This window comes from Euprymna scolopes, chromosome 15 (assembly GCF_053919585.1).
Source record: "Euprymna scolopes isolate OS-2025 chromosome 15, ASM5391958v1, whole genome shotgun sequence".
NCBI classification, from domain to species: domain Eukaryota; kingdom Metazoa; phylum Mollusca; class Cephalopoda; order Sepiida; family Sepiolidae; genus Euprymna; species Euprymna scolopes.
In genome coordinates this window covers 5,605,275-5,632,728 of record NC_136496.1, presented here as the reverse complement: position 1 = coordinate 5,632,728, position 27,454 = coordinate 5,605,275, and the positions used below count along the sequence as shown (strand labels likewise).

General features: G+C 37.7%; 1 protein-coding gene across 2 annotated transcripts in view; it reads left to right on the top strand.

The window, feature by feature from the left end:
• LOC145293710 (kelch domain-containing protein 10-like) overlaps positions 1 to 24,619 on the top strand; it is a 90,743-nt gene extending 66,124 nt beyond the window's left edge. For both annotated transcript variants that reach the window (XM_080140141.1, XM_080140140.1), the window contains 5 exons: positions 107 to 191; positions 607 to 673; positions 3,750 to 3,797; positions 8,832 to 8,968; positions 24,226 to 24,619. In XM_080140141.1, the coding sequence (XP_079996267.1) occupies positions 107 to 191; positions 607 to 673; positions 3,750 to 3,797; positions 8,832 to 8,968; positions 24,226 to 24,501 (613 nt within the window). In that variant the 3' untranslated portion in view covers positions 24,502 to 24,619. The remainder of the gene's footprint in view (positions 1 to 106; positions 192 to 606; positions 674 to 3,749; positions 3,798 to 8,831; positions 8,969 to 24,225) is intronic.
• Positions 24,620 to 27,454: the final 2,835 nt, after the last annotated feature.

Here is a 27,454-nt window from a genome sequence, read left to right as displayed (position 1 = left end):
AATTCCTTAATTCAACCACCTAATGCACCTAGATATTTTTTTCTCGACTCTGTATTCTCTTTTCTCTGTAACTTGCCAGTATAAGGGATTCTTTCTTTCTTTTCAGATATCGGCATGAAACTGTTTGTGATGGTAAAAAAATGTATATGTTTGGTGGTGGAGCTGCTAATTCTGTCTTTGATCTCATAAAGGTAGTATTTTTTTTTTTTTTTTTTTTTTTTTTTTTTGTAAATTTTTATTTCATCTAATAAAGTCAATTCTGCAGTGAAAAATGTTTTTTTGTTTTTCATAGTGTAGTATTGTAAATGTTTTTTGTTTTTTTTATTAAAATATCAATTCTGCAGTGAAAAATGTTTTTTGTTTTTTCATAGTGTAGTATTGTAAATGTTTTTTATTTTTTTTATTAAAATATCAATTCTGCAGTGAAAAATGTTTTTTTTTGTTTTTTCATAGTGTAGTATTGTAAATGTTTTTTTTTTTTATTAAAATATCAATTCTGCAGTGAAAAATGTTATGTTTTTTCATGGTGAGTTATTGTAAAGAATCACCTAAAAACATTTTATATTTTATCATAACTTTTGTTTTTTTTGTTTTTGTGTTTCATAGATACCAGTATTAGATATGAAGACTTTCAACTGGTCATATATCCAGAGTGTTCACGATGACTCAAATGGTACGTTCTCTTCGAATTGTGTATAAAGTCTACGGTGACGTGAATTACGTTTCATTGGTTAATGGTGGTGATTGTTGTTGAGCATCATTCATTGTGAATCCGATGAGTCTATTGTTGGCGTTTGTTTCCCTGATATCTTTCTAGGCAGAAATCCCATTAGCTACGATACCATTAATACTTATCCCTGAGTGGCCTCTGGGCCTTGATAAGTGGTGACTCCTATGTAAAAAAAAAAAAAAAAAAAAAAAAAAAAGACAGCAGGTACTTACGTGAAGGTTACCAACATCCCTAAGTGAAAATGTTTCTGTGAAACAAACTGGATTTGAACCTGGCACACCCAGGTTGTCAGTCCGTGTCGTTAACCACTGAACCATCATCACCTCCTTGATGATGAATCCTTCCTCCTTCTGAAATCCTCAGATGTCCTAGCATATAAAAAAAAGCATTATGAATACAGTCACTGTATATGCAAGAGTAATATTGTTTATACAGCAATAATGTTTCTTTACTTCTTTTCCAAGAGGTTAGACACAAGATCAAGTGTGGGTTTGATGAAAATGCTTTTGAGGAACGAATTGGATTTGAACTTGGTTCACCCAGGTTTGCAGTCTGTGTCACTAACCACTTAGCCACAGTCATCTCTCTGATAGTTGTGGTGATGATTGGGATAAGCAAATTCTAACAGTTCTTGCAAAGAAAAAACAATTTCTTTCTCTCTCACTCTCTCTTCCACTCTTTCTCTCTCTCACTCTCTCTTTCTTTCTCACTCTTTTTTTCTCTCTCACTCTTTCTCTTTCTCTCTTTCCCACTCACACTTTAACTGTCTTTTATCTTACTCTTTCTATCACTCTCTCTCACTCTTTCTCTCTCTCTCTCTCTCTCTCTCTCTCACACACATACACTTTCTCTCTCACACATACACTTTCTCTCTCACACATACATTCTCTCTCAATCTCTCAACAGAGAAAGGGCAGAATAAAAAGATTGGAAAAAACATTATTATTGAATCCATATTTGAATAAAGCAGAAATAAATTTGTTTTTATATTCAATTTGCTTTGCACATTCACGTTTCCTTATTTAAACTTTCAAACTCTGGCCTAATAGATGACCCAAAAGGTCACATGTATTCGTAGCATTATATTAGAACTTTGTTTACTTCTCCCCATGCAGAGTGGATGACATCATCGTTTTGTGATGTCAACCCTTAAAACAAAAATGGTGGATAACCATGCACACTGCGTGACATCACAAAATGATCATGTCAAACTAGAAAGACGGTGTGTAGAGATTTCTGTTAACGTCTTATCAACAACGTTATATAACAACCGACCCTTTGGGAATTGAAAATTCCACAAGGAAACGTATACATACATTGATGATAAAATATTTATTATCAAACAATTATTTGTAGCCCCTTTTCAGCCAGGTCCTTTAATGAGAAATAATACAAATCGCCTTATCTATATATTCCTTTCTGTTGTACACTGTTATGGTGGATGACGATGGTTGCATGCCTGTTCAGCATAAATTTATTTATAGATTTATGTGTAGTAGAGATTTAGAAGGCTATCACAATGCGAGGAATGAGATATAGTTGTTGTTGGTGAAAGGAGACAAAAACAAGTGGCAATTTACAAATCAATAAGTACATACATACATGATTTGTAAATTGCTACTTGTTCTTGTCTCCTTTCACCAACAACGACTATATCTCATTCCTCGCATTGTGATAGCCTTCTAAATCTCTACTACACACTTATCCCACACAATGCTTCAAGCAAACTACATATCAATCTTATAGATTTATTTTTCACCTCATAGTGTAATAATTGGAATTGGCCTCATTGATTAGAACGTTCAGAATTGAAATTAAAGATAAATTTTGTTTTAGGACTTGAATCAAGCAATCAGTTAGAACAGTTATCTTCCACACTGATTATTCTGCAAAGATGAAACATATGTAGATAATAATTAAATATTTATATATATATATATATAGCATAATCACGTTGACAGACCGGTTCTCATCAGATCACCAAAGTTAAGCAATATTGAGCCTGGCTAGTACCAAATAGCTAACCATTTGGGAATTCTAAGCACTCTGTGCTTGCCGCTGATCTCGGCATTGTTTCCAGTCGTCCTGAACCTCCAATTGCCACTGGTATTCAACAATGTTGACTCAGGAAAGGTGTGGTTGGAGATTGCGCAACCCTTGCCACAAAAATTTCATGCACAGACACCCTTACAATGGGTATCCATAGTCTGTCAAGAAAATATGAATATTATCAAATAAATCCTATTTTGTTTTGAATGAGATGCTCAATATTCTAGAGCATTGATAAACGAATAAAATTAATTGGTGACAGGTTTGCATTATCACATAAAAACAAAGCGGAACACAAGCGTTATTCCTTATTCCATGACGTTTCGAAAATGTATACTTTTTTCATTAGAGAAAATAAAACAGTTCAGTATTGTAAAAAAAAAAAAAAAAGCAAACATTTCTGGATTCATATAAAAATTGAAATCTTGGAATTTGCAGTAGTGGAAGATAATTGTGGGGAAAAAAGTCGGAGCCATAGTGAAATAAAACGCTAAATTCACTTTGTAAATTTTATGGACCGTATAAATTTTATGGACAGTATAAAAATTGAAAATTTAGAAGCTGAAATTGTGTATCTACTTAGTTATCATCATTCCAAATGCTAAAAGATGGAATCAATTCACACTCATAATTTTTTTTATATATAGGCAAACGCATAATTTTCATTATATTGCATTGTACACACGTTTCGTTGGATAGCAAAAGATCACCAACATGTTTTCAGATGAATGAATATTCCTTAAAAACTGCTCTATAATGAAAATTTAGGCATTTGCTTAAAAAAAATCAATAAAAATTGATTCCATCTTTTGATTTTAGGAATAATAACTAATGATATATGTGCTCTGAATGTGAAAATTCACTTTCATTGAGCTTAATATTTGTTACAATTTGAAATATAATTTATGAAACATATACCTTAATAGTATATACTTTCTCATCTCAAACGGTTTCATTTTCTTTCTGCCAGGCTATCCTCGGTCGAGAAAATATCATGGCTGTGTACATTATAAAGATGGTGAGTATTTTGAATGAATTTCATTTTGTTTTCATGAAAAATATAAATCCAATGACTACCGAAAACATTCTGTTGTACCATAAAATAGTTTTCAATGATGTTAATTTTGCCAGCAAGAAGTATTTTAGACTTTTTGACATACACCTTCAGCCAGTGTACTCAGATTGTATGAATCCAAAATAAACTTCTGCAACCCGTCTTTGCACAACTTTTGCCCCCAGCAACCCGTCTTTGCACAACTTTTGCCCCCAGCAACCCGTCTTTGCACAACTTTTGCCCCCAGCAACCCGTCTTTGCACAACTTTTGCCCCCAGCAACCCGTCTTTGCACAACTTTTGCCCCCAGCAACTCATCTTTGCACAACCTTTGCTCCCAGCAACCCTTCTTTGCACAACTTTATGCCCCAGCAACAGGTCTCAATCAAAACATCACAAAAAAAACTAACGTAAGGCAAATGAACGATGTTAAATGTAAAAATCGAAAAAAACAAACAGAAAACAGAAAAGCAAATGTTAAAACTGTTTTAAAAAATCTGAAAAATACCCCCCCCCCCAAAAAAAAAAAAAACATGTGAAAAATAGCTTAAATAAGCCTGTTTTGATATTAAAATTTAAAAAATCGGTGGGTACCCGGGTGTGTTTGGGTGTGTGTGGTCGGTCGGGGGTGGGGGTGTTAATGAAAACCTAAGAATAAGCGAAGTAAAAAAAAAAAACAGAAAAACGAACGTTACGTGAAAAATAGCTTAAATAACCTTGCTTCAATATTTAAATTTAAAAAATCGAAAAAAAAAAAAAATCTCACACCACGATTCGAACCCAAAACATTTAGATAATGAACCAATGCTCTAACCAACTGAGCTAACACGACGTACATGAAATTTAGTCAGTTCTTCAACTATTTAAACTAAATGAGGTCATGACATCATCTGACGCATGCGTAGAACCAGTCGTCGTCATGAGAGGACGGTTTTTGTTGACCCCCCTGTAGAGATTTCGGGGTGAAAAAATTAACGTTTTTGGCCAATTTTCCGATATTTTTGGGGCGAAGGATGGAGCTTCAATATGATACCAAGTTTGTTAATTTTTGTTCAGTCTGTCGAAAGTTTTTAGCGGACACACAAACACACATACATACACACATTTTCGCTTTTATATATATAGACTAGCGAGGGGTACCCGGCGTTGCTCGGGTGTTTGTAGGTGTGTGTGGTGTTAAATAAAAAAGAAACCTAAGGATCAAAGCCGAAGCCCTGAGGCGAAGTTTGAAAATAAAATCGGCCAGCCAGAATGAAGCATTGTTATAAGCGAATAAGTGAAAGATGTTTGAAAGTCGTCGAGCGTTACGACGACGATGTAAGCATTGTTATAAGCGAAGTAAGAAAAGAAAACATTTTAATTAAGCGAGAGGGAGGGAGTAATCAAAACATCGAGAAAAAAAAACACAAAAAAAACTAACGTAAGGCAAATGAACGATGAAAACAGAAAAACGAACACGTGAAAAATGGCTTAAATAAGCCTGTTTCGATCGGTGGGTACCCGGGTGTTTTGGGGTGTCGCTAAGAATAAGCAAAGTATTAAAAAAAAATCAGGAAAACGAACGTTACGTGAAAAGTGGCTTGAATAATACAGGGTTCAATATTTAAATTTAAAAAATCGAAAAAAAAAAAACCCATCTCACACCATGATTCGAACCCAAAACGTTTAGATAATGAACCAAGGCCTACCTGAGCTAAAGCGACGTATATGAAATTTGTTCGGTTTTTCAACTATTTAATTTAAAGTAAATCAGGTCATGACGTCATCTGACGCATGCGTTGTTGATACCCCCTGTCGAAAATTGTCGATTTTGGGGTGAAAAAGTTAACATTTTTTTCTCTCTCTCTCTCTCTCTCTCTCTGTTTGCGTCTCTCTCTGTTTGTGTGTGTGTCTCTCTCTCTCTCTCTCTCTCTCTCTCTTCGTCTTCCTTACTCTAAAGAGTGTTACTAAAAAAGAAAATTGCGTCTGGCTGTTTTTTTTTTTTTTGTAAAAACTTTGATTGTTAATATTTTTTGTAAGCGTATTTTTTTTTTTTTACTTCACATTTTTGGCTTGTTATTTTTCGTTTAACTATCGTATCTAACCATTTTTAATGTGCTAATAACTTTGGTAACATTGTCATAGCGTAGAAGTTCATAGTTTAGCTTGTGTGGGGGTTAAAAAAATTTTTACCGATAACAACAATGTTTTTAAATTCAGACTGCCATTACAGCTTGCTGGCGTCAAGATCACGTGACATGACTCAGCGGGTTTTAAATACCGGTTGACCCAAAATAAACGGGCCCCGTGTACACTTTATGTAGAAGGGTTGGCGCCCGTATTATTTTTGGGCAGTTATAAATCGATTTAAAAATATGTAATGTTTAACATTAAAATGTCACTTTCAAGTGTTTAGACTCAAAATTGATGGAGGAGTTTGATAGTCTGCAAAGGTCAACTCTGTAAATTTTGACCTCTTGGCAGCCAAATTTTCACCCAAAAACTGATTAAAAAGCTTGCTGCATGTTTGAATATCGTTTATGTATGATTTCAAATGTTTAGACCAAAATTGGCTGAATGATTTGCTAGAGACCACAAAGTTCAAATCTTTTAAACTTTGATCCCTTGGCCGCCAAATTTTCGGCCAAATACCGATTAAAAAGCTTGCCCTGAATACACTTTATGTAAAATTTCAAATGTTTAGACCAAAAATTGGCTGAGTAATTTGGTAGAGACCGCAGAGGTCAATTTTTTAAAAAACTTTGGCCCCAATTATGACCCCTTAACATTTATTGTTTTGGGCTCAAATCAAATTATAAAGTTAGATCCATGTCTAAGTGACCTATATCTAAAATTTCAAGTGTTTAGACCCAAAATTGGTGGAGGAGTTTGGTAGAGTTTTCAATGGTCAAATCGTTGAACTTTGACCCCTTGACAGAGAAATTTCTGGCCAAAAACCGATTAAAAAGATTATCCCAAATCTCAATACCCCTTATGTCAAATCTCGAGTTTGTAAACTGAAAATTGACAGAGTAGTTTGGTAGGGAAATGTACACACGCGCACACAAACAATTTCACTTTTATAGATTTTGGAGTTATACTCCTTTGTCAGTATTTAAAATTTTTATTCTTTTTTTCCTGGCCATGATGTTAAATTGAAGAAAAATGAAATGCGGGTACTTTCTTTCTTTTTTTTTTTTTTTTTTTTTTATTTATTACATTTTCACCCCAAACAAGGCACATTGCCACTTTGGTGTAGGGGGCTACTATCAGGGGCAGCAACTACTGGGGCACTATGTTGGGATTTGGGCTGCAAGATGTCGGTTCACGTTACACTTGAACTTCTCCATGTCAGTACAGTTAGGGAAGCAGGGAACTGGAATGGAATTCCAGAGTCTAGCGGTTCTGGGGAAGAAACTACTGGAGTAGAAAGATCTTTTACATCTAGGGATCTCAACTGTGTGGGAGTGGGATTTAGCTGCCTGTCGGGTTTGTCTACGTCATGGGGACACAAGTGATTGCAGTTCGCCAGAATATTCACCATTAAAATACTTGTAGAACAGGCAGAGGGATGCAACGTTTCATCGATGGGACAGAGGCTGAAGCTTAGATGCCAGTTCAGGGCCTATCAGATTGACGACTCTCTTTTGAACCTTGTCTAGGAGCGAGAGACTAGTAGCAGATGCACCAGCCCAAATGTGACAGCAATACTCCATACATGGGCGAATGGTGGCCTTATACAGGTACAGGATACCTTCAGGTGTTAGTAGTTTTCTAGCATGGTAGAGAGAGCCTACCTTTTTTGCAGCGGCCCTGGCAATGCTTTCAATATAATTGTTCCAACTCATGTTTCCTGTGAACGTTAGGCCAAGCAGTTTGAAAGATGTACTCTCAGACAGGGAGTCACTGGCTATTGCTATTGGTGGCAGAGAAGGTTTCTTGTAATTATTGAAGGAAACCAGTTTAGTCTTGGCAGCATTGAATTGCTAGTATATATATATATATATATATATATATATATAATATATATTGCTGATTTTCATGTGTATTTCATTTTAAAATTCAAATTCAGTCAACGCTTCTAACACGGAAAAAAGAAAAACTACCCTGATATTAAAATTGTGTTGCCAGGCGCATTCTTCCGCTATTTCAAAAACAACACTGCAGGTAACATCACGTGGACTCTCCATTCACTTTTTCTTCAATTTTTAACATAAAGAAAAAAAGAAACAAAATTTAAAATACTGACAAAGTAGTATGATTCCGAAATAAATATATAAATTTTAAATAAGTAATACCTGTTTATTTTTTATACTTGTTTAAAATTTATACGTTTATTTTTTATACCTGTTTATTTTTGTGTTGTAATTTGGCTTCAAATGTATTTTCATGCATACTTCATTTTAAAATTCCAATTACCTCAACGTTTCTAACACGAAAAAAAACTACCCTGATATAAAAAAAATTATTGGTCCCCTGATTTATCAGAGAGGTTCCTATGTTTTCAGTAGCGTCCGTGCTTCCGTACATCCGTCCGTGCGTCTGTTATTTTGGACGATTGCCAGATAACCGTCCATTAGTTTTTCCTGAAATTTTGCCACAAATTGTATTTCATTAAATAGATGTGCACAGTAAAAAAAAAATTTATTTTTTCAAAAATTTCCGTTGCGTCCCCAGGGCCTCAAGAGGTCAAAAATGCCTGAAAATGGCCCAAAATTACACGTTTTTCCCCATAACTTTTGATCCATCCATTAGATGTTTTTGAAACTTGACCAAAATGTGGAGACCATTGTTCTTAATATAAATCCAGTGTGGGTGACTCTGGTTTCATAATCGTTTTTTCTGCTGAAATGTCACCTTGTTTTGATTTGGATGCCAGTTTATTTGTATTTGTTTTTTTTTTCTGTCTGTTTACGCAATTTTGTGTCGGTAAAACTTTGTATTTTGTCTGCTTTGAAAACTGTCCCAGTACCGTTTATTTCATTGTTTTGATTTTCTCTTTTTATTTTTGTTTCCGTAGATGTCTATATTTCTGGTGGAATGCATCCAACAGCGATTTTGAAAGACATTTGGAAATTCTCTTTGAAAACGCACAAATGGACGTATCTCGGAGATATGCCGGAAAAGCTTTACTTTCACGGATCAGCTGTTTCACCCGTGAGTAGACAAAAACGCAATCTTTTTTTTTTTTTAATTTGTTTCTTCATCAGTGGTTCAACATCCATTTTACATCCTGGCATGCACTGGATGGCTTTAAAAATATTAACTTCCAAATTAACCTATCTCTGGCCAGGTCTTTATGCTGCTGTATCTCAAATCCATTTTCATCATTTCCTTCCATATTTTCTTTAACCTTCCTCTGTGAACTAAATCTGCTACCTCAACTGTTCTACATCTATTAAACTAAGAACTTTCATCCATTCTTTCAATGTGACCAAACCACAAAAGTCTCCTGTTTAGCACACATTTCCTTATATTGCCGAGATTTCCTTTTCCTCTGAGGTTATCAGATCAGAAGCCTGCCTTTAAGACTTGCATTACACATTCATTGTATCATTCTCGTCTCATTTCTTTCCATGCAACGCATGTCCTCAACCTTCACGAGCCAGGTTTCATTTCCATTCATCACACTGCATACGTATGCTTGATAGACTCTTCCATTGGTTCACGATGGTAATGCTCTGCACTGGTTCCATGCATTCCCAATATTCCCTATCGCACTCGTACCTGCTCCATCCTGTCCTCCTCTGTTATCAACTTTACTTTCGCGGATTGTCCGTTTCATCAGTGAGTAATCAAAAATTAAACGTAACATTTTTAAGAAATTTCTATCATCGTCATCAGTCTAACATCATTTAACATGCTGGCATGCATGGGATGACTTCTAGAAATTAACTTGACCATTACTCCTGATCTTAAATGGAACACGTACATCAAATCTGTTGCCAAGGCCGCTGGAAAAATGGTGGGATCTTTCTATCGATCCAGTAGATATCTCACTGCTGATGCAATTCTCTATCTATATAAGAGCCAGGTACGTCCAAGGATGGAATACTGTTGCCACATCTGGGCAGGAGCTGCTAGAAAGGACTTGTCCTGCCTTGATAGAGTTCAAAATAGACTTCGTAGCCTCGTAGGAGATGTCCTTTTCTCTTCCTTGCAACCTCTATCTCACAGAAGAGATGTTGCGAGTTTGTCTCTGATGTATCGTTATTTTCATGGAAAGTGTTCGACTGAGCTTCAATCTATGGTCCCCTCTCGCAAAACTTTCACAAGAAACACTCATCTAGCTGTAAACACTATCAATAATTCCCCCCATTCTTTATCTGTGCCTAAACCTAAACGTAGATTCCATGAACAAAGCTTTTTTATTAGAACTGCACGCCTGTGGAATTGTCTTCCGTTTTCCTGCTTTCCAGCTGACTACAATATGGTTGTCTTCAAGTCTAACGTAAATAAGTTCTTGATGAGCCGTTCCATATAAGTTATCAAATTTAACAAATTTTCATTACTAATGATTATTATATTGTCCAATTTCTACTGTACACTCTTTAACCCTTATCCTTGAGTGGCCTCTTAGCCTTGATAATGTGTTGACACCTATGAAAAAAAAAAAAAGAAAAAGTCCAATGTGAACAAGTTCTAATTGAATCATCCCTCTAAGTCTATCTATCAGGTATAACTGTACTCCATATCAAATGTTCTCTTGTCTCTATACTGAGCATATCTAATCTTTCAGTCTTACTAAATGTCCGGTTTGGGCACCAAATCAGAATTTCTAATAGAAAGTAGATCATACTCTAACACTTTATCCTAATCCTAAACCTACTAAACCATATCTAACCATACATTCCTAAACCTACTAAACCATATCTAACCATACATTGCTAAACTTACAAAACTATATCTAACCATACATCAACTCGACTCTCTCGATCCAATACTGTAGCAAATTTAACTGCTTCCACTGCATGAATTTTACGTATACCCTCTCTCAGTATAAATGAAAATGGACAGCATAATAATGCCCTTTTTAAACCACACTTGAGGAGTGAAAATCTTCTGTAGAAGCTAACCTAAATGCCCGATTTTTCCAGGAGATATTAACCTAAATAACCAATAAATATTAACTACCCATGCGGGGTCGCAGAAATACCTGGATTAGGACCCAGGCGCGGGGCGAACCCCCTCGGAGCTGATGGACCCGTAGGTCTTCCCAGGCCATCCGTCTAGGAGAAGGAAAACTCTGAAACTAAACCTAGGGGAGGGAGGTCTCTTCAGTCCTGGACAACAACCTTCCTAGAGCTGGTGACTCAAACAAATCACCGGTTGGCAAACCTAAACTGCTTAAGGAGGAGATAGACTCTGTCTATCGCTCGGCTTTCATACTCCTTCTTTGCCTATTGGCCAGGCGTAGAGGTACTATCACAGGGACTCGCTTGAATCACCCAGTGGTTGACCTTGTTTCCTGACTAGGGTAATGAACGCCGCTTTTCCCCACTCCTGCCACATCCCATCCCCCTTAACTGGACACAGTGGGGTGCTTCAGTGCCATATATGTCAGTGCAGTTGGACTGGGCTGGCTTTGCCTAATGGATTGAGGGTACCGGATTGACAGTTCCTGGCTGCTGTTTCCGACTGATAGTACAGGAGCCCTAACTCTTTGGTAGCGCTTAGAGCGGCTGCTCCATCAACAGTTGTAAAATATCGGGATGTTTGTAGTGCCATGTCGCGCATGGAAAGGGACCCTGCACTCATCCCCGGTGGGCTTTCCTGAGGCCACAATCCTGTGGGTGAGGACAGCTGATGGTCTACTTGTATTGCATGTCTGGTATTCTGCACAACTACTTGTCCAGCACCCCCTCACTTATCCACCCTAACTGAAACTTTTAAATAAAATAAAATGAAATGACAGCTCAAGCAAAAGTTACGTTTAAACCAGGACCAAACTCAAAGAAAACCAACCTGCCTCCTCCCTTGAGGCTTGCATTTACTAATATCCACGGGCTTAGAACTAACTTAGATGATGTTGAGTCATTTCTCCTTGTAAACACCCCGGATATCTTAGCATTAAGTGAAACTAACCTTCACTCCTCCATTCCCTCTAACCACTTTAACATGCCTGGTTATCTCCCACTCTACCGTAAGGACTCGGACAGACATATGCATGGACTTGGAGTCTATATTCGAAACACCCTCCCCCTAACTAGAGAAATAAAACTAGAATCAGAGGGCCAGGCCTTTATGTGCTTCAGACTAAATATGCAACACAATATTAGCTACTTATATTTTCTCTACCGCTCTCCCTCAAATCAAGACTGTACCCTAATAAACAAAGTCTCAGACAGCATAGATATAGCACTCTCCCTCGATACTAGTGCACAAATACATGTATTTGGTGACTTCAATGTCCACCACAGTAACTGGCTAGGATTCTCAAATCACACAGACGTAGCTGGTAGCGCCACATATAGCTTCTCTATATCTCATTCCCTATCTCAGATGGTTACATTTCTGACACGTTTCCCAGACCAGCACGATCAACATGCCTCACTTCTAGATCTCTTTCTGACAACAGTTCCCAATGACTGTACAACAAATGCCCATAGCCCACTCGGGAATGCTGATCACGCTGTGATAATGGTAGAAATCAGCCTAAATTCTCGCCCTAAAACTGAAGACCCACTACTCAAAACAACGAGGTATTACAAAAAGGCTGATTGGGAAGCCATCAGGGAGCTCATCAGAGATGCCCCATGGCAAAATATCTTTACTCTTCCAGCGGAACAGTGTGCAAATGAGACAACTGAATGGTTCAAAACTGCTATTGAAGCACATGTTCCCGCACGGAAATACTATAGCAAGCCCCACTCCCCCCAATGGTTTACTTCTGCTTGTGCAGCTGCCATTTGTCAAAGGCAGCATGCGTTCCGCAGATTCAATCGACATAAGTCCAGCTCAAATAAACAGAAGTTTATAGAAGCTAGAAATAATTGTAAGAGAGTGATAGACACAGCTAAGTCAGATTACTCTGAAACCACCAGAAAGCGCATCGAAGCGCAGAAATTAGGAACCCGGGATTTTTGGAAAATCTACAACAGCGTAGTTAATAATGGACAGTCAATTATTCCCCCACTAACAAACAATCATGAGGTTGCTTGCACGGCAACTGACAAGGCTAATCTGCTTGCCAGTCGGTTTGCCTCAAACTCCACACTGAACTCGGTACACCACTCACTCCCTGATTTTCCTCTGCGAACAGACGCCACACTTGACGACTTGAAAATCACCCCTTCTCAGGTACATGCTATTATAAAAAACCTAGACACCTCTAAAGCATGTGGACCAGATCTCATCCCGGCTGTGCTATTAAAAAAATGCTCTGCCGAGGTTGCTCCAGTTCTGTCCAAACTTTACAATAAATGCCTTAACGAATCTTGTTTTCCCGACTGCTGGAAAACCGCCTTTGTGGTACCAGTCTTCAAGAATTCTGGTGAAAGAACTGACCCACTAAATTATCGCCCCATTAGCCTCCTCCCGCTTTTCGCCAAAATATTTGAGTCCTTAGTTAATAAAGCCCTAGTCCAGCACCTAACAGCTGCTAAACTCTTGACTGACAAACAATATGGATTCAGGCAAGCCCGTTCAACAGCAGATATCTTAACTGTAGTTTCTGAACGTATATACCGTTCATTGGATAAAACAGGGGAGGGTAGAGCGGTGGCCCTTGATATATCTAAGGCTTTTGACAGGGTATGGCACGATGGTCTTCTAAGGAAAATTAGATCATATGGAATCACTGGAAGAATTCATAACGTAATTAAATCCTTCTTAAGTAATAGAAAAATCAAAGTTGTCCTCGACGGACGTACATCCAAACAATATGACATAAATGCGGGAGTGCCTCAGGGGTCTATCCTTGGACCTCTATTGTTCCTGATATTCATAAACGACCTCCCTGATAATATTGTTTCGGAGATGGGTATATTTGCCGATGACACCACTCTCTATAACAGATATGAGGGGAAAACAAATGAACACATATCCAAGAAAATGGCAGAAACACTAGAGGATGACCTCCAATCCGTAGTGGAATGGGGACAAAAATGGTTGGTCTCATTCAATGCTGCTAAGACTAAGCTTGTTTCCTTCAATAACTACAAGAAACCTTCTCTACCACCAATAGCAATGGCCAAGAACACATTGCCTGAAAGTACTTCTTTTAAACTCCTCGGCCTAACGTTTACAGGGAATATGAACTGGAATAGATACATTGAGAGCATTGCCAAGGCTGCTGCAAGGAAGGTTGGCTCCCTCTACCGTGCTAGAAAACTACTTACGCCTGCCAGTATCCTATACCTCTATAAGGCAACCATTCGCCCATGTATGGAGTACTGTTGTCACATCTGGGCTGGTGCATCTGCTGCTTGTCTCTCGCTCCTGGACAGGGTTCAAAAAAGAGTCGCAAACCTGATAGGTCCTGAACTGTCATCTGGGCTTCAACCTCTGTCCCATCGACGAGATGTTGCATCCCTCTGCCTGTTCTACAAATACTTTAATGGTGAATGCTCTGACGAACTGCAAACACTTGTACCTCCCCGACGTAACTACCCCCGACAAACCCGACAAGCTACTAAGTCTCATCCCTTTACAGTGGAGATCCCTAGGTGCAAGAAAGCCTTTTACTCCAATAGTTTCTTCCCCAGAACTGCGGGTCTTTGGAACTCCCTTCCGGGATTCTGCTTTCCCAATTGCAATGATATGCAGAAGTTCAAGTGTAATGTTAACAAACATCTTTCTACTCTTCTCCCTTCATAATGACCCCGCTAATTAATTCCCTAATAGTAGCCCCCTGCTTCAAAGTGGCACTGTGCCTTGTTTGGGGTGAAAATTGAATAAAAAAAAAAAAAAAAAAAAAAAAAAGTAATCCAAGTTACAAAATTCCCACTGTTTACTATGCTAAAATCACAATGACTAATGTATACCTAATAACCCTTATCCTCAAGTGGCCTCTGGGCCTTGATAAGTAGTGACACCTTGTAAAAAAAAAAAAAAAAAAAAAACATTCAAACTAACCTATCTCTGGTCAGGTCTTTATTGGTCCTTCGACAAAGAAGGGATTACACCTAGTAATTCATTCCTATTTATTTGTTTGCACTTTTCTCAATTAACTACAACTTTTTTTTTTTTAATTCTGCACAAACATTAGTCCTAGTGAAAGTAAATTTTTGCTAGAACAGATTTTCTGGGATAGCTCTGCTTGCACCCCTAAGAAGCATTATAGGGGTAAAATTGCTCCACTCTTTATCTGTGCCTAAATTTAAACGTAGATTCTCATGAACAAAGCTTCTTTTTTAGAACTGCATGCCTGTGGAACTCTGTTCCATTTTCTTGCTTTCCAACTGACTACAACATGGTTGTCTTCAAGTCAAACGTAAACAAATTCTTGATGAGCCGTCCCCTTAAGTAATCCAATTTACCAAATTTCCACAACTAACGATGACTGACATGTTCACTTTGACTACTGTACACTCATTAACCCTTATCCTTGAGTGGCCTCCAGACCTTGATAAGTGGTGACTCCTTTGAAAAAAAAGAACATTTTTTAAATCGTCTGTTTGTTTGTTTGCACTTTTCTCAATAACCATGCCTTCGATTTTGTTTTGAAATTTTGCACAAACATTAGTCATGGTGAAAGTAAATTTTTTACTCGTGGAGGGGGACTCAACGTGTTCGGCTTTATCCTCCTTTCTCTCGAGTCCATTCCTATCGCTTTCATGTTTTCTTTGGCTTTTCCCTTTGAACCGACCCTGCTACTACAACTGTCCTACATCTTCTAAACCAAGAACTTGGTTTTAAATTAGAAGTCGCCAGGAAGCAACCGAGAGGAAGAGGTATGCTAAGATGTAAACCAGCCTTCATCTGCATCAAGTATGTGATTGTGACGTGTTAAGACAAAAAATTGTCACGGCTAGAGATTAACACGAAAGACAAAAGAAGATATAATTTTATCATTCTAAACTTGCGAGACATTTTCATGCAAATGTAAAACTGACAGAATTTTTTATGTGTCTTTCAATCGTAGATGTGCCACTTTTCTTCCTGTGATTCTCATGGATGGCTCTGCTTTTGAGAAGTCGACTCTAAAAGTTCTTGGGCTTTCTTTCTCCTCAAATCTTTCCCTGGTGCAACCAGATCAGGCTGTCGGAAGATAACTCCCTGACACAAATGCACCTATATTAACACCTTTTTGTTTTTCTTTTAACTAGTCGCACAACTAAATAAACCTTCTCTGCCACCAATAGCAATGGCCAGTGACTCTTTATCTGAGAGTACATCTTTCAAACTGCTTGACCTAACGTTCACAGGAAACATGAGTTGGAACAATTACATTGAAAACATTGCCAGGGCCGCTGCAAAGAAGGTAGGCTCTCTCTACCGTGCTAGAAAACTACTAACACCCGAAAGTATCCTGTACCTCTATAAGGCCACCATTCACCCATGTATGGAGTATTGCTGTCACATTTGGGCTGGTGCATCTGCTACTAGTTTCTCGCTCCTAGACAAGGTTCAAAAGAGAGTCGTCAATCTGATAGGCTCTGAACTGGCATCTAAGCTTCACTGTCCCATCAATGAAATGTTGCATCCCTCTGCCTGTTCTACAAGTATTTTAAGGGTGAATGCTCTGACGAACTGCAGACACTTGTGCCCCCACGATGTAGACACCCTCGACAAACCCGACAGGCAGCTAAATCCCACCCCCACATAGTAGAGATCCCTCGATGTAAAAGATCTTTCTACTCCAGTAGTTTCTTCCCCAGAACCGCTAGACTCTGGAATTCCATTCCAGTTCCCTGCTTCCCCAACTGTACTGACATGCAGAAGTTCAAGTGTAACGTGAACCGACATCTTGCTGCCCAAATCCCAACATAGTGCCCCAGTAGTTGCTGCCCCTGATAGTAGCCCCCTACACCAAAGTGGCAATGTGCCTTGTTTGGGGTGAAAATGTAATTAAAAAAAAAAAAAAAAATCATGTTCTGCAAAGTCTAAAACAAAAACATTTCCCCCTCCCCTCTTTCTTCCCTCCCCCCACTTTTTAAAACAATCAAGAATCTTATAAACCCTTTACTTTGCAGAGCTAAATCCTGTTCTACTGAACCAGGAACCAAAACAACAAAATCCACTACAGGTGTTTACCTTTAACTATACCTTATTCTACAAAATCAGTAAACCGGAACCCATGAATAAAATATAGAAACGTGTAAACAACTCGAAGTAAAATTATTTTTTTCCCCCTCACCTTGTCGATAGGGCACCAGAAGAAGCCAATTGCTACCCTGCAGAGGGTAAAAAATCCCTGAATGGGGCAACCACTTAGCCGTGTGTTGCTTCCCGTAATGCTTTAGAACGTGATCCTGGTGATTGAGCTGTCCTAGGCCTGAGTGCATAGCAGTATAAGCACCGCAACACATTATTTCGGCTCTTACTTTGGCTAGACGGGCAGTCAGAGAGGCCTGATCTGACGAATCGGCTAGTTATGCCAAGCCCTAATACTTACTTTCATAAAACCAACCTACTTCAGATAACATAAACCATCAGACACGTCCGAAAATTGTCTGACTTTCAATCACAAACAAGAGATAGAGCATAAGTAATTATCAGAAGGCGGTGGCAAGGGTCACTCTACGAGTATGAAAAGCTGTTACAGGAAGGGATTAAAATTGAAGTTTTCATAAAACAAAGAAAACCTGAAATGGTAACAGCCCTCCACTAGCGAGATTATAACTACAATGAAACACGACAAAAATCTATCATACCCAGAAGTGTGAAGGTTAGTTGAGAGCACACCAGATTCACCAACGTGTGCAAATATTACTAAAATGACAAATAACTCGATTTCAAGACAAGAAACAACACAAAACAATCTGATTGAATTGATGAAAGAATTAAGATTACTAGTAGAAACATTATAGGAAAAGTTAACTAGATTAACTAAATGGGACCTGAAGGAAAATCCCCAATCCCAGGATGATGAAACTGAAAATACTACAAACCAAACAAAACAACAGCAAACACCAAACTTACCCAATACTACTATCAAACCCAAGGATCTTTCACCCACCAAAACAAAACCTAACAAAAATTAGCATAACAAACAGAAAACAGAAATGGTGCTGGTTGAGGATGAAAACAAATTTGAACTAATCAAAACCAAAAGCCAAGAATGATGCTCAAGACAGAAAATCAAGAAGCCGAAATGAAAACAAACTAAAAAGCCTGGAGATGGAAAAATCTTGTCAATGTTCCCAATCTAGATCCAAACCAGAAATAACACCAAATGAAGTACAAAACCAAAAACCTAAAATAATACAAAAAATGGAAGTGGATGAACATTCGCAAGCACCTACAAGACTTTCCCAGAAGCAAGAAAGATAAAAGAATACCAAAATACGCAGAGGAATAATAATCAATTCAAAGCATCCAATGGAATTGTCGTGGACTAAAATCAAACTATACCAAACTCCTTATTCTTATTTCACTTTTCAACCCAGCTATACTCTGCCTTCAAGAAACCTTCCTGAAACAAGATATCAATATAAAGAACTACCAAATATTCAATTACACTCCTAACTCCAGGGGCAGAGCCTCCAGGGGAGTAATTATTCTAATCAGGAACGATATACCCCACAGCAAAATAAACATAACCAACCAACAAGCAATTGCTTTTAACGTCACCCTACATAAAACAATAACAGTATGCTCTCTATATATCAATCTATCTATCTATCCGACCAAATGATGACATAGATAAAAACGAATTGGAAAACTGATTGACCAATTACGCAAACCTTTAATCCTATTAGAAGACTTTAGTAGTCATAACATCCTATGGGGATGTAAAGACGCTAATAAAAAGGGCAAAACGTTAGTAGAGTTTATAAACAAAAATGATATATGCTTCCTCAATGACAGTACACCTACACACATCAACCCAACTAGCGGAAATCACTCAGCTATTATCGTAAGCTAATGTGACCTGTATATGGACTTTAATTAGAAAGTACAATGACACAGTAAAATTTTCTACAGAAACATTACTAGAAATTGCAAATGAATGCATTCCTAAAACCTCAGCATTTAACAAACAGGGCAGACCCTAGTTCTACGATAAATGTTGGGAATCCATCAAATTGCGAAAAGCGGCTCTGAAGAAACTTCAGAAACAGCCGACAACTACAAACTTAATGGAATACAAAGTAAACAAAGCTAAAGTTCGTAGAGTGACAAAGGCAGCTAAAAAAAAAAAAGAATGTTGGAAAAATTATGTCAGTAAATTAAATTCCTCCACAGAACCGAGAATAATATGGAAGATGATTTGAAAAATTGCAGGTAAACATCAATAGACACCAATTAAACATCTCTTTAAAAATAACTCCAGAATAACCGATAAAAAGAACATAGCAAACTTACTAGCTGAAACCTTTTCCCAACACTCCTCTAATCAAAACCATAACACAAAATTTATAAAAATTAAAAAAAATGCCGAACAGTACAAACTAAATTTTGAATCAAAAGCACCGAGAAGATTACAATAAACTGCTTACATTAACTGAATTAAAAAAATCTATTAAAAGATCCCACAATACAGCCGTAGGACCAGACAAAATCCATTATGAATTCTTACAACTCCCTACAGAATCAATAAAATTACTATTAAGAATTTACCATATGTTACAGAGAGAGAGAGAGAGAGGTGAGTAAATGTGGAGGTGGACACATTTACCAGAACCGAAGGTCAGCTGACCAGATTACGTATATGTGACGTGGTCAGGCAGGTTGGCTAGATCTGGGAGATTTTATTTGGGCTTTGAAGAAGACGGACGGTTTTTTCGTTGTCTCCCCCTCTTAACTGGGGAGGGGGGAGACGAACGCTGACGTGTGTGAAGAAGTACCCACACAAGCCGATTTCACTTCCACTTCTGCAGGACCTCTGGGGAAAGTGAAATAAAAACTATAAAACCCATTCATCGTCTTGGAGTGATAAATCTTCGTCAAACAGGTATCAAGTCTCCCTCCAGGATGAGAAATTTCCAGATGGTTCAACATCGAAGAAGCAGAGGTAGGTTCTGAAAATACATGTCACACACACGATTCCCTTTATGATAATCAAACACACAACCATTTATATTAGAGACAATCATACGCACACGGAATCCTTTTTTATGTTATACACAAAACGTAAATGGTGCCCTCGATGATAACCAATATATAACACATAAATTATGGACAGAAGACAAATTCCCAGACGTATGGAGACAAACTACAATAATAGCAATCCCAAAATAAGAAAAGACAATTGAAACCTGCAAATCTACAGACAAGTCTCATTATCAGCTGCTTGTGGAAAATAATGGAAAGGATAGTAAACGATAGACTTGTTTGGTATCTAGAATTCAACGTTATTTTCAACCTACAATGTGGTTTCCGTAATAAAAAAAGCACAACTGATCACCCTGTAGTTCAACTGGAAACAGATATAAGGGAAGCATTTATCAGGAATGAGCACATATCAGCAATCTTGAGTATTCAGAGCCCAAATTGTTTTTTCCAAACACAAAAGGACTCACCATTCTGATAATGACTAGAATTCCTGTGAAACTCAAAACTTTCTCTTCTGCTTCTTTTCTATACTACAGGGTGGTCAAAAAGTCAGGTAACATTTTAAAGAAAAACGATATTAGCAATACACGTATATTTAAGTACCATACATTGAAATATAAAATGAAACAAACATGAAATATGTTTATTTTGTTAATTGTCGTCCATTTCTCTCTATCAATCGCTGGAAGCGATTAACCATTGATTGTGTAACACGTGTAATCATGTCAGCTGGTATCCGCGCAATCTCCTCTTCAATAAATAACTTTAAAGACGCTATTGTATCAGGCTTCTTGCCATAAACGCTATCCTTTACATAGCCCCAAAGCCAGAAATCAGGAGGGGTAGTTTATATATTACACTCAAATATTTAAACAAATAATATTAAACGAATAGAGATTATAATGGATCATATTGTTTTTTCTACCTTTAACATGTTACCTGACTTTTTGACCACCCTGTAGTTCAACTGGAAACAGATATAAGGGAAGCATTTATCAGGAATGAGCCCTTATCAGCAATCTTTTTCGACCTAGAGAAAACCTACGATACGACATGGAAATATGGAATAATAAGAAACTTGCATAAACTAGATTTAAAATGCAGACTCCCACAATTTATAAAAGGATTCTTATCAGACCACAAATTTAGGGTCTACATTGGATCCGCTTACTCGGATACCACAAACCAAGAGGAGAGAGTCCCTCAAGATAGCATACTACCCATGACATTATTTAATATTAAAATAAACAGCAAACAGTGAAATGTTTGGACCCTGGCGTTGAGGGATCTTTATACGGAGATGACATCCTGGTGTATTGCAGATCAAAGTATATACACACCATTAAGCATGAATTCCAACCATGCTTAACTAAATTAGACAAATGGGCAACGGAAAATGGATATAGATTTTCCCAATCAAAAAACAAATGTGTTCATTCTAGAGTCTAGCGGTTCTGGGGAAGAAACTACTGGAGTAGAAAGATCTTTTACATCTAGGGATCTCTACTGTTATAATATAACCCTACCCCCTCTTCTCCGGGGGCTGGGGCGCATCTGTCGCTATCCTGGTTCATGGGAGCATACTTGTGATGTACTTCTGGCTGTGTTCGTCGCTCCCAGCCCACGGGACCATAGATGCAACCCAGCAGGGCTACATTCTTATTTGTCTAGTGGTGGACCCCTCAAGGGTGACCAGACTCTCACTGGTCACTGGAAAATATCTTCTGCTGCTCAAGGCACGCGAAATGTGTATAACCCTAAGTCCGTGTGGCAACATCGTCGATTTCGGCCGTCACTCTGGCTTCGTGCTGGATCCAGTTTGTCTCTTTCATCATCTGGCGTCAGGGCATACCTGAAATAAACTGCATCTTCATCTCAAGCTGGCAAATCGAGAAACAAGGAAAAACTCTGGGACATTTTTATATAACGAAACAAAATAATTATTCATAAATCGTTTTACACTTGTTTAGTCGAGGTCTTTGATTCAAGCTTCATGATGCAGGTTGCAGACTTAAGTTCCACTAATCAATTTCCCAGCTAAGAACAAGAGCTTTTCAATTATGAGAGTCTCCCCCCCCCCAAGGCAGGGTGAGAGCGATGTGGACGTTTCAATACCAGTCGGTAAAAAGCACTCTGGACTCTGGCCCCTAACTCCAAAAGCCAATCGTTTTTATCAAATCAGTAATTCCTCCTTCCACCTTTTTGAAGTTATTCTTTCTTTTTTCCATCATCCTACTCTTTTCCTTCTCTCGTGAACTCATTATTTTATTCTTTTCATTTTCTCTTTCTTTTCTCTCTTCTTCGTCTTTCATGACCACATCTCTCCCTAGGTTCAATTTATTTATCTATCTGTCCAACTAACTTATCATGTAATTAGGTCACTCCAGCTGTCTTCCATATCGCTCAGAGGTTTTAAAACAACCCTTTCGTTGTTGATAGATGTCAATTCTCGTTGTCTTTCTCTTAAAAACCCCACCCCGGCCCTGATGTGATAAGCGATAACTATTTATTTCCATGCGTGATTCGTCATCTGAGTCAAACATTTTCGGCTGGCGACCCTTTTTCCTTTTTCTTCCTGACCCTAACACCCTCTCCCATCTTCTCTTCCTCTATTTGAAAAGCAAGATCGTCTGGTGTCGCCAGGGATCTCATCATACTGTGTGGGGGTGGGATTTAGCTGCCTGCCGGGTTTGACGAGGGTGTCTACATCGTGGGGGCACAAGTGTCTGCAGTTCGTCAGAGCATTCACCATTAAAATACTTGTAGAAAAGGCAGAGGGATGCAACGTTTCGTCGATGGGACAGAGGCTGAAGCTTAGATGCCAGTTCAGGGCCTATCAGATTGGCAACTCTCTTTTGAACCTTGTCTAGGAGCGAGAGACTAGCAGCAGATGCACCAGCCCAAATGTGACAACAATACTCCATACATGGGCGAATGGTGGCCTTATAGAGGTACAGGATACCTTCAGGTGTCAGTAGTCTTCTAGCACGGTAGAGAGAGCCTACCCTTTTCACAGCGGCCCTGGCAATGTTTTCAATATAATTGTTCCAACTCATGTTTCCTGTGAATGTTAGACCAAGCAGTTTGAAAGATGTACTCTCAGACAGGGAGTCACTGGCCATTGCTATTGGTGGCAGAGAAGGTTTCTTGTAATTATTGAAGGAAACCAGTTTAGTCTTGGCAGCATTGAATGTGACCATCCATTTTTGTCCCCATTCCACTACAGATTGGAGGTCATCCTCTAGTGTTTTTGCCATTTCTTTAGTTATGTGTTCATTTGTTTTCCTGTCATGTCTGTTATAGAGCGTGGTGTCATCAGCATAAGGCCAATGGGTATTCCTTGTCTTTGCAATAATCATCTTTTGTTCTTGTTAGCTCCTAACATCAAGTAGCTTCACATTTTGTCTGAAGCAATTTTCACTAAAAAAAAAAATGAGGATAATTCATATTATTTAATCATTTTCTTTTGTTACACAGATTATTTCAATGTCAACAAACATGAAAGAACTAATTAAAAAAAAAATGAATTCTATAACAAAATACTGACATTTCTGAAAAAAAATAAATTTATACAAAAGAATATAATTTTAACTCGACCTCCCCCCCCCAAAAAAAAAAACCCATCACCTAATGATTCAAAAAGGCTGACTTGATTTATTGAATAAGTTAAAATATCTAATCCATGACACAAAAAAAAAAATCCAAATTACAGAACTCGGCCTTAAATAACCAAAAAAACAAAACAAAAAGGTTAATATGCTGTAAAACCAAAACAACTCCCTCACACCTGAGGCTATTGTTTATCTCTACAAATCTGTGCGACCATGTATGAAGTCATATTTTCATATGTGAGCTGATGAATCTCTGTCCTATTTGAGGTTTCTTGAAAAGGTTCAGAAATTTATCTGTAATTTGATTATAGGCCCCATCCCGTTTTTTTTTTCTTTTCTGCAACCTCTCTCTCACAGACATTATGTCGATAGACATCTCTCGTCTCTGTGATAATCATCTTTTATTTTCGTTAGCTCCTTACATCAAGTGGCTTCACGTCTTGTCTGAAGCAATTTCCACACAAAAAAAATGATTTATAATTTTTATTATTTAAACGACTATTCTGTCATGGTCATTATTTTCTCAATAATATAGTTTAGTATCGTGGGCTTTGTACCGTATTATTTCTTTATGTATTTTCTTGCAAATGTTGAACCTTGACCTCCCATCTTTACGCTTTCGTTTTCCTTTCTCTTTTTTAGACGGGCAACATGTATTTGTTTGGCGGTGTTAAAGAAGACGAAACTCGAACAAACATTCTGTTCCAGATGCGGCTGGAAGTTCCAACGTTACAAGAACTGATTTGGGAATTAATTTGCCACTGCAATTCTTTTTTAGACTCGGTTAACCCTAACGAATTACGCTCGCTCGGTATCCCGAAAGAGTATATCAGTCGCCTCACACAGAGTATACCAGGAGTGACGACAAAGACGTTCTTAGAACGATATATAACATACATTTGGAATGAAATCTGTTGAAGGCGTCTCTCGACAGAGATTGGACTTCATTTTGTCTTTCAGAAAAAAGAGTGGAGAAAGAGGGAAGCAGTCGGGGGTTTTTTTTTGAATATTAAAGTTTCTTTCTTTTTTATTATTCTTTCCTGCTTTTGTGTTTTTTTAAGAACAATTCTCAAACAGGAGTTGAGGAAATGGTCACCTATCTGATACTGACCAAACTCAACATGGCTTAACTTTAATAAACCAACAAAAAGCCAATGTGTAAATGTGATCATGTTGTATGCATTCCCCTGAGCTGGGTTTAGATCATATCTACTGAAACTTCTCCCTGAAACCTGAAAGAGCGAGAGCTTTACAGCATGTGATAATTGTTAACACGCCGGTTCTTATTAGGTTAAGCAACGTTGAGCCTGGCAAGTATCAGATGAGTGACCAAATGCTGTATTAAGGACATTGACACCTTTCTGCAAAAACCTAACATCATTATCTCCCTTGACTGTGATATACAAAGATAATTTGCTAATTTAATATCACCTTTAACCATTAATGACTTGAATTATGATGTACCTATTTACAATGCCTCCCCACGGGACAGAGTTAGACACCAGGGTCGTTTTTTAACGTGGAGAAAAGGTACAAAAATAAAAATTGTCTCAGTCGTGAAGGATTTCTCCCCCGCTGAAAGAGAACGAGAAATGGAAGTGCCGCATCTGAAGAACAGATACTACACTTTGATCTTGGCCAAAAGGACTTGAATTATGATGTAGACAATTAAAAAATATTTGTTAATTTTATGACCTGAATTATGATGTAGATGATAAAAAATATTTGTTAATTTTATGACCCGAATTATGATGTAGATGATTAAAAAATATTTATTGTTTATTTTATGACCTGAATTATGATGTAGATGATAAAAAATATTTATTGATAATTTTATGACGTGAATTATGATGTAAATGATTAAAAAATATTTATTGTTTATTTTATGACGTGAATTATGATGTAGATGATAAAAAATATTTATTGTTAATTTTATGATCCGAATTATGATTTAGATGATTAAAAAATATTTATTGTTAATTTTATGACCCGAATTATGATGTAGATGATTAAAAGATATTTATTGTTAATCTTAGTTAGTTTTAAGGGGAATGATACTGTAATTGTCTTCAAACTGGAAAACTTAATTTTTTTCACAATATTTCAGCAGATGTAACCAAACGTTTTTCACCAATCACCAATAACATCCAGTGTGAATGCACCTGAAGACAATCAGACGTTACATCGGCCGAAACGTTGTAGAAAAAAAACCAATCAAGATGAGAACAATAGTTCAAACAATCCAAATAATAAAAAAAAAAAATGATCAATCCTCATCTCAAAAATATACAAATATCAACAAAATATTATTAATTTGTTAATCTTAGTTAGTTTGAAAGGTTAATGATGCTATGATTGTCTTCAAAATAAAAATTATGAAGTTCAATAGTTAAACTACCACCGAGAATTTTTGCATTTCATAAACTTACCTTGATTATTATTCGTAGTGCTTGAAAACAGTGTGTTTATGACAACAAACAAAATCCTCCACTCTCTGAAACAGACAGCAGCATACTGAATGTAAGCAATGGATAGTCGCAATCTGGATGTATTTGGCATCGACCAGATATTGAACTAATACGTACAAGGTGTGTTTGAATCAATTTTCACTTTATTTATACATTTATATTCATTTATTTATGACTGAACAAATTAGTTCAACCAGGTCATAAATGGTTAATACAAAAATGGAAATGTCTAATTCAATTAAAAACAAAAATATTCTTGCCATTATTCACTAATAAGAGCCATTGGCAAGATACATCTGAACAAAGTCAGTGTTTATATTAGTGAAAACATGAAAAAAAAACTCTTTTTTTTTTTTTTTTTTTTTTTTTTTTTTCACCCCAAACAAGGCAAATTGCCACTTTGGTGTAGGGGGCTACTATCAGGGGCAACAACTACTGGGGTACTATGTAGGAATTTGGGCAGCAAGATGTCGGTTCACGTTACACTTTAACTTCTGCACGTCAGTACTGTTGGGGAAGCAGGGACCTGGAATGGAATTCCAGAGTCTAGCGGTTCTGGGGAAGAAACTATTGGAGTAAAAAGATCTTTTACATCTAGGGATCTCTACAGTGTAGGGGTGGGATTTAGCAGCCTGTCGGGTTTGTCAAGGGTGCTCACGTCGTGGGGGCACAAGTGATTGCAGTTCGTCAGAGCATTCACCACTAAAATACTTGTAGAAAAGGCAGAGGGATGCAACATTTCGTCGATGGGACAGAGGCTGAAGCTTAGATGCCAGTTCAGGGCCTATCAGGTTTGCAACTCTCTTTGAACCTTGTCAAGGAGTGAGAGACTAGTAGCAGATGCACCAGCCCAAATGTGACAGCAATAGTCCATACATGAGCGAATGGTGGCCTTATAGAGGTACAGGATACTTTCGGGTGTTAGTAGTTTTCTAGCACGGTAGAGAGAGCCCACCTTTCTTGCAGCAGCCCTGGCAATGCCTTCAATGTAATTGTTCCAACTCATGTTTCCTGTGAACGTTAGGCCAAGCAGTTTGAAATATGTACTCTCAGATAAAGAGTCGTTGGCCATTGCTATAGGTGGTAGAGAGGGTTTCTTGTAATTATTGAATGAAACTAGTTTAGTCTTGGCAGCATTGAACGCGACCAACCACTTTTGTCCCCATTCCACCACAGATTGGAGGTCTTCCTCAAGTGTTGCTGCCATTTCATAGAAATGTGTTCATTCGTCTTCCTGTCGTGCCTGCCATAGAGTGTAGTGTCATCAGCATATATACCCATCTCAGAGGCAATTTTGTCGGGGAGGTAATTTATGAATATCAGGAACAATAGAGGTTCAAGGATAGAACCCTGGGGCACCCCCGCATTTATATCATATTGTTTAGATGTACGACCGTCAAGGA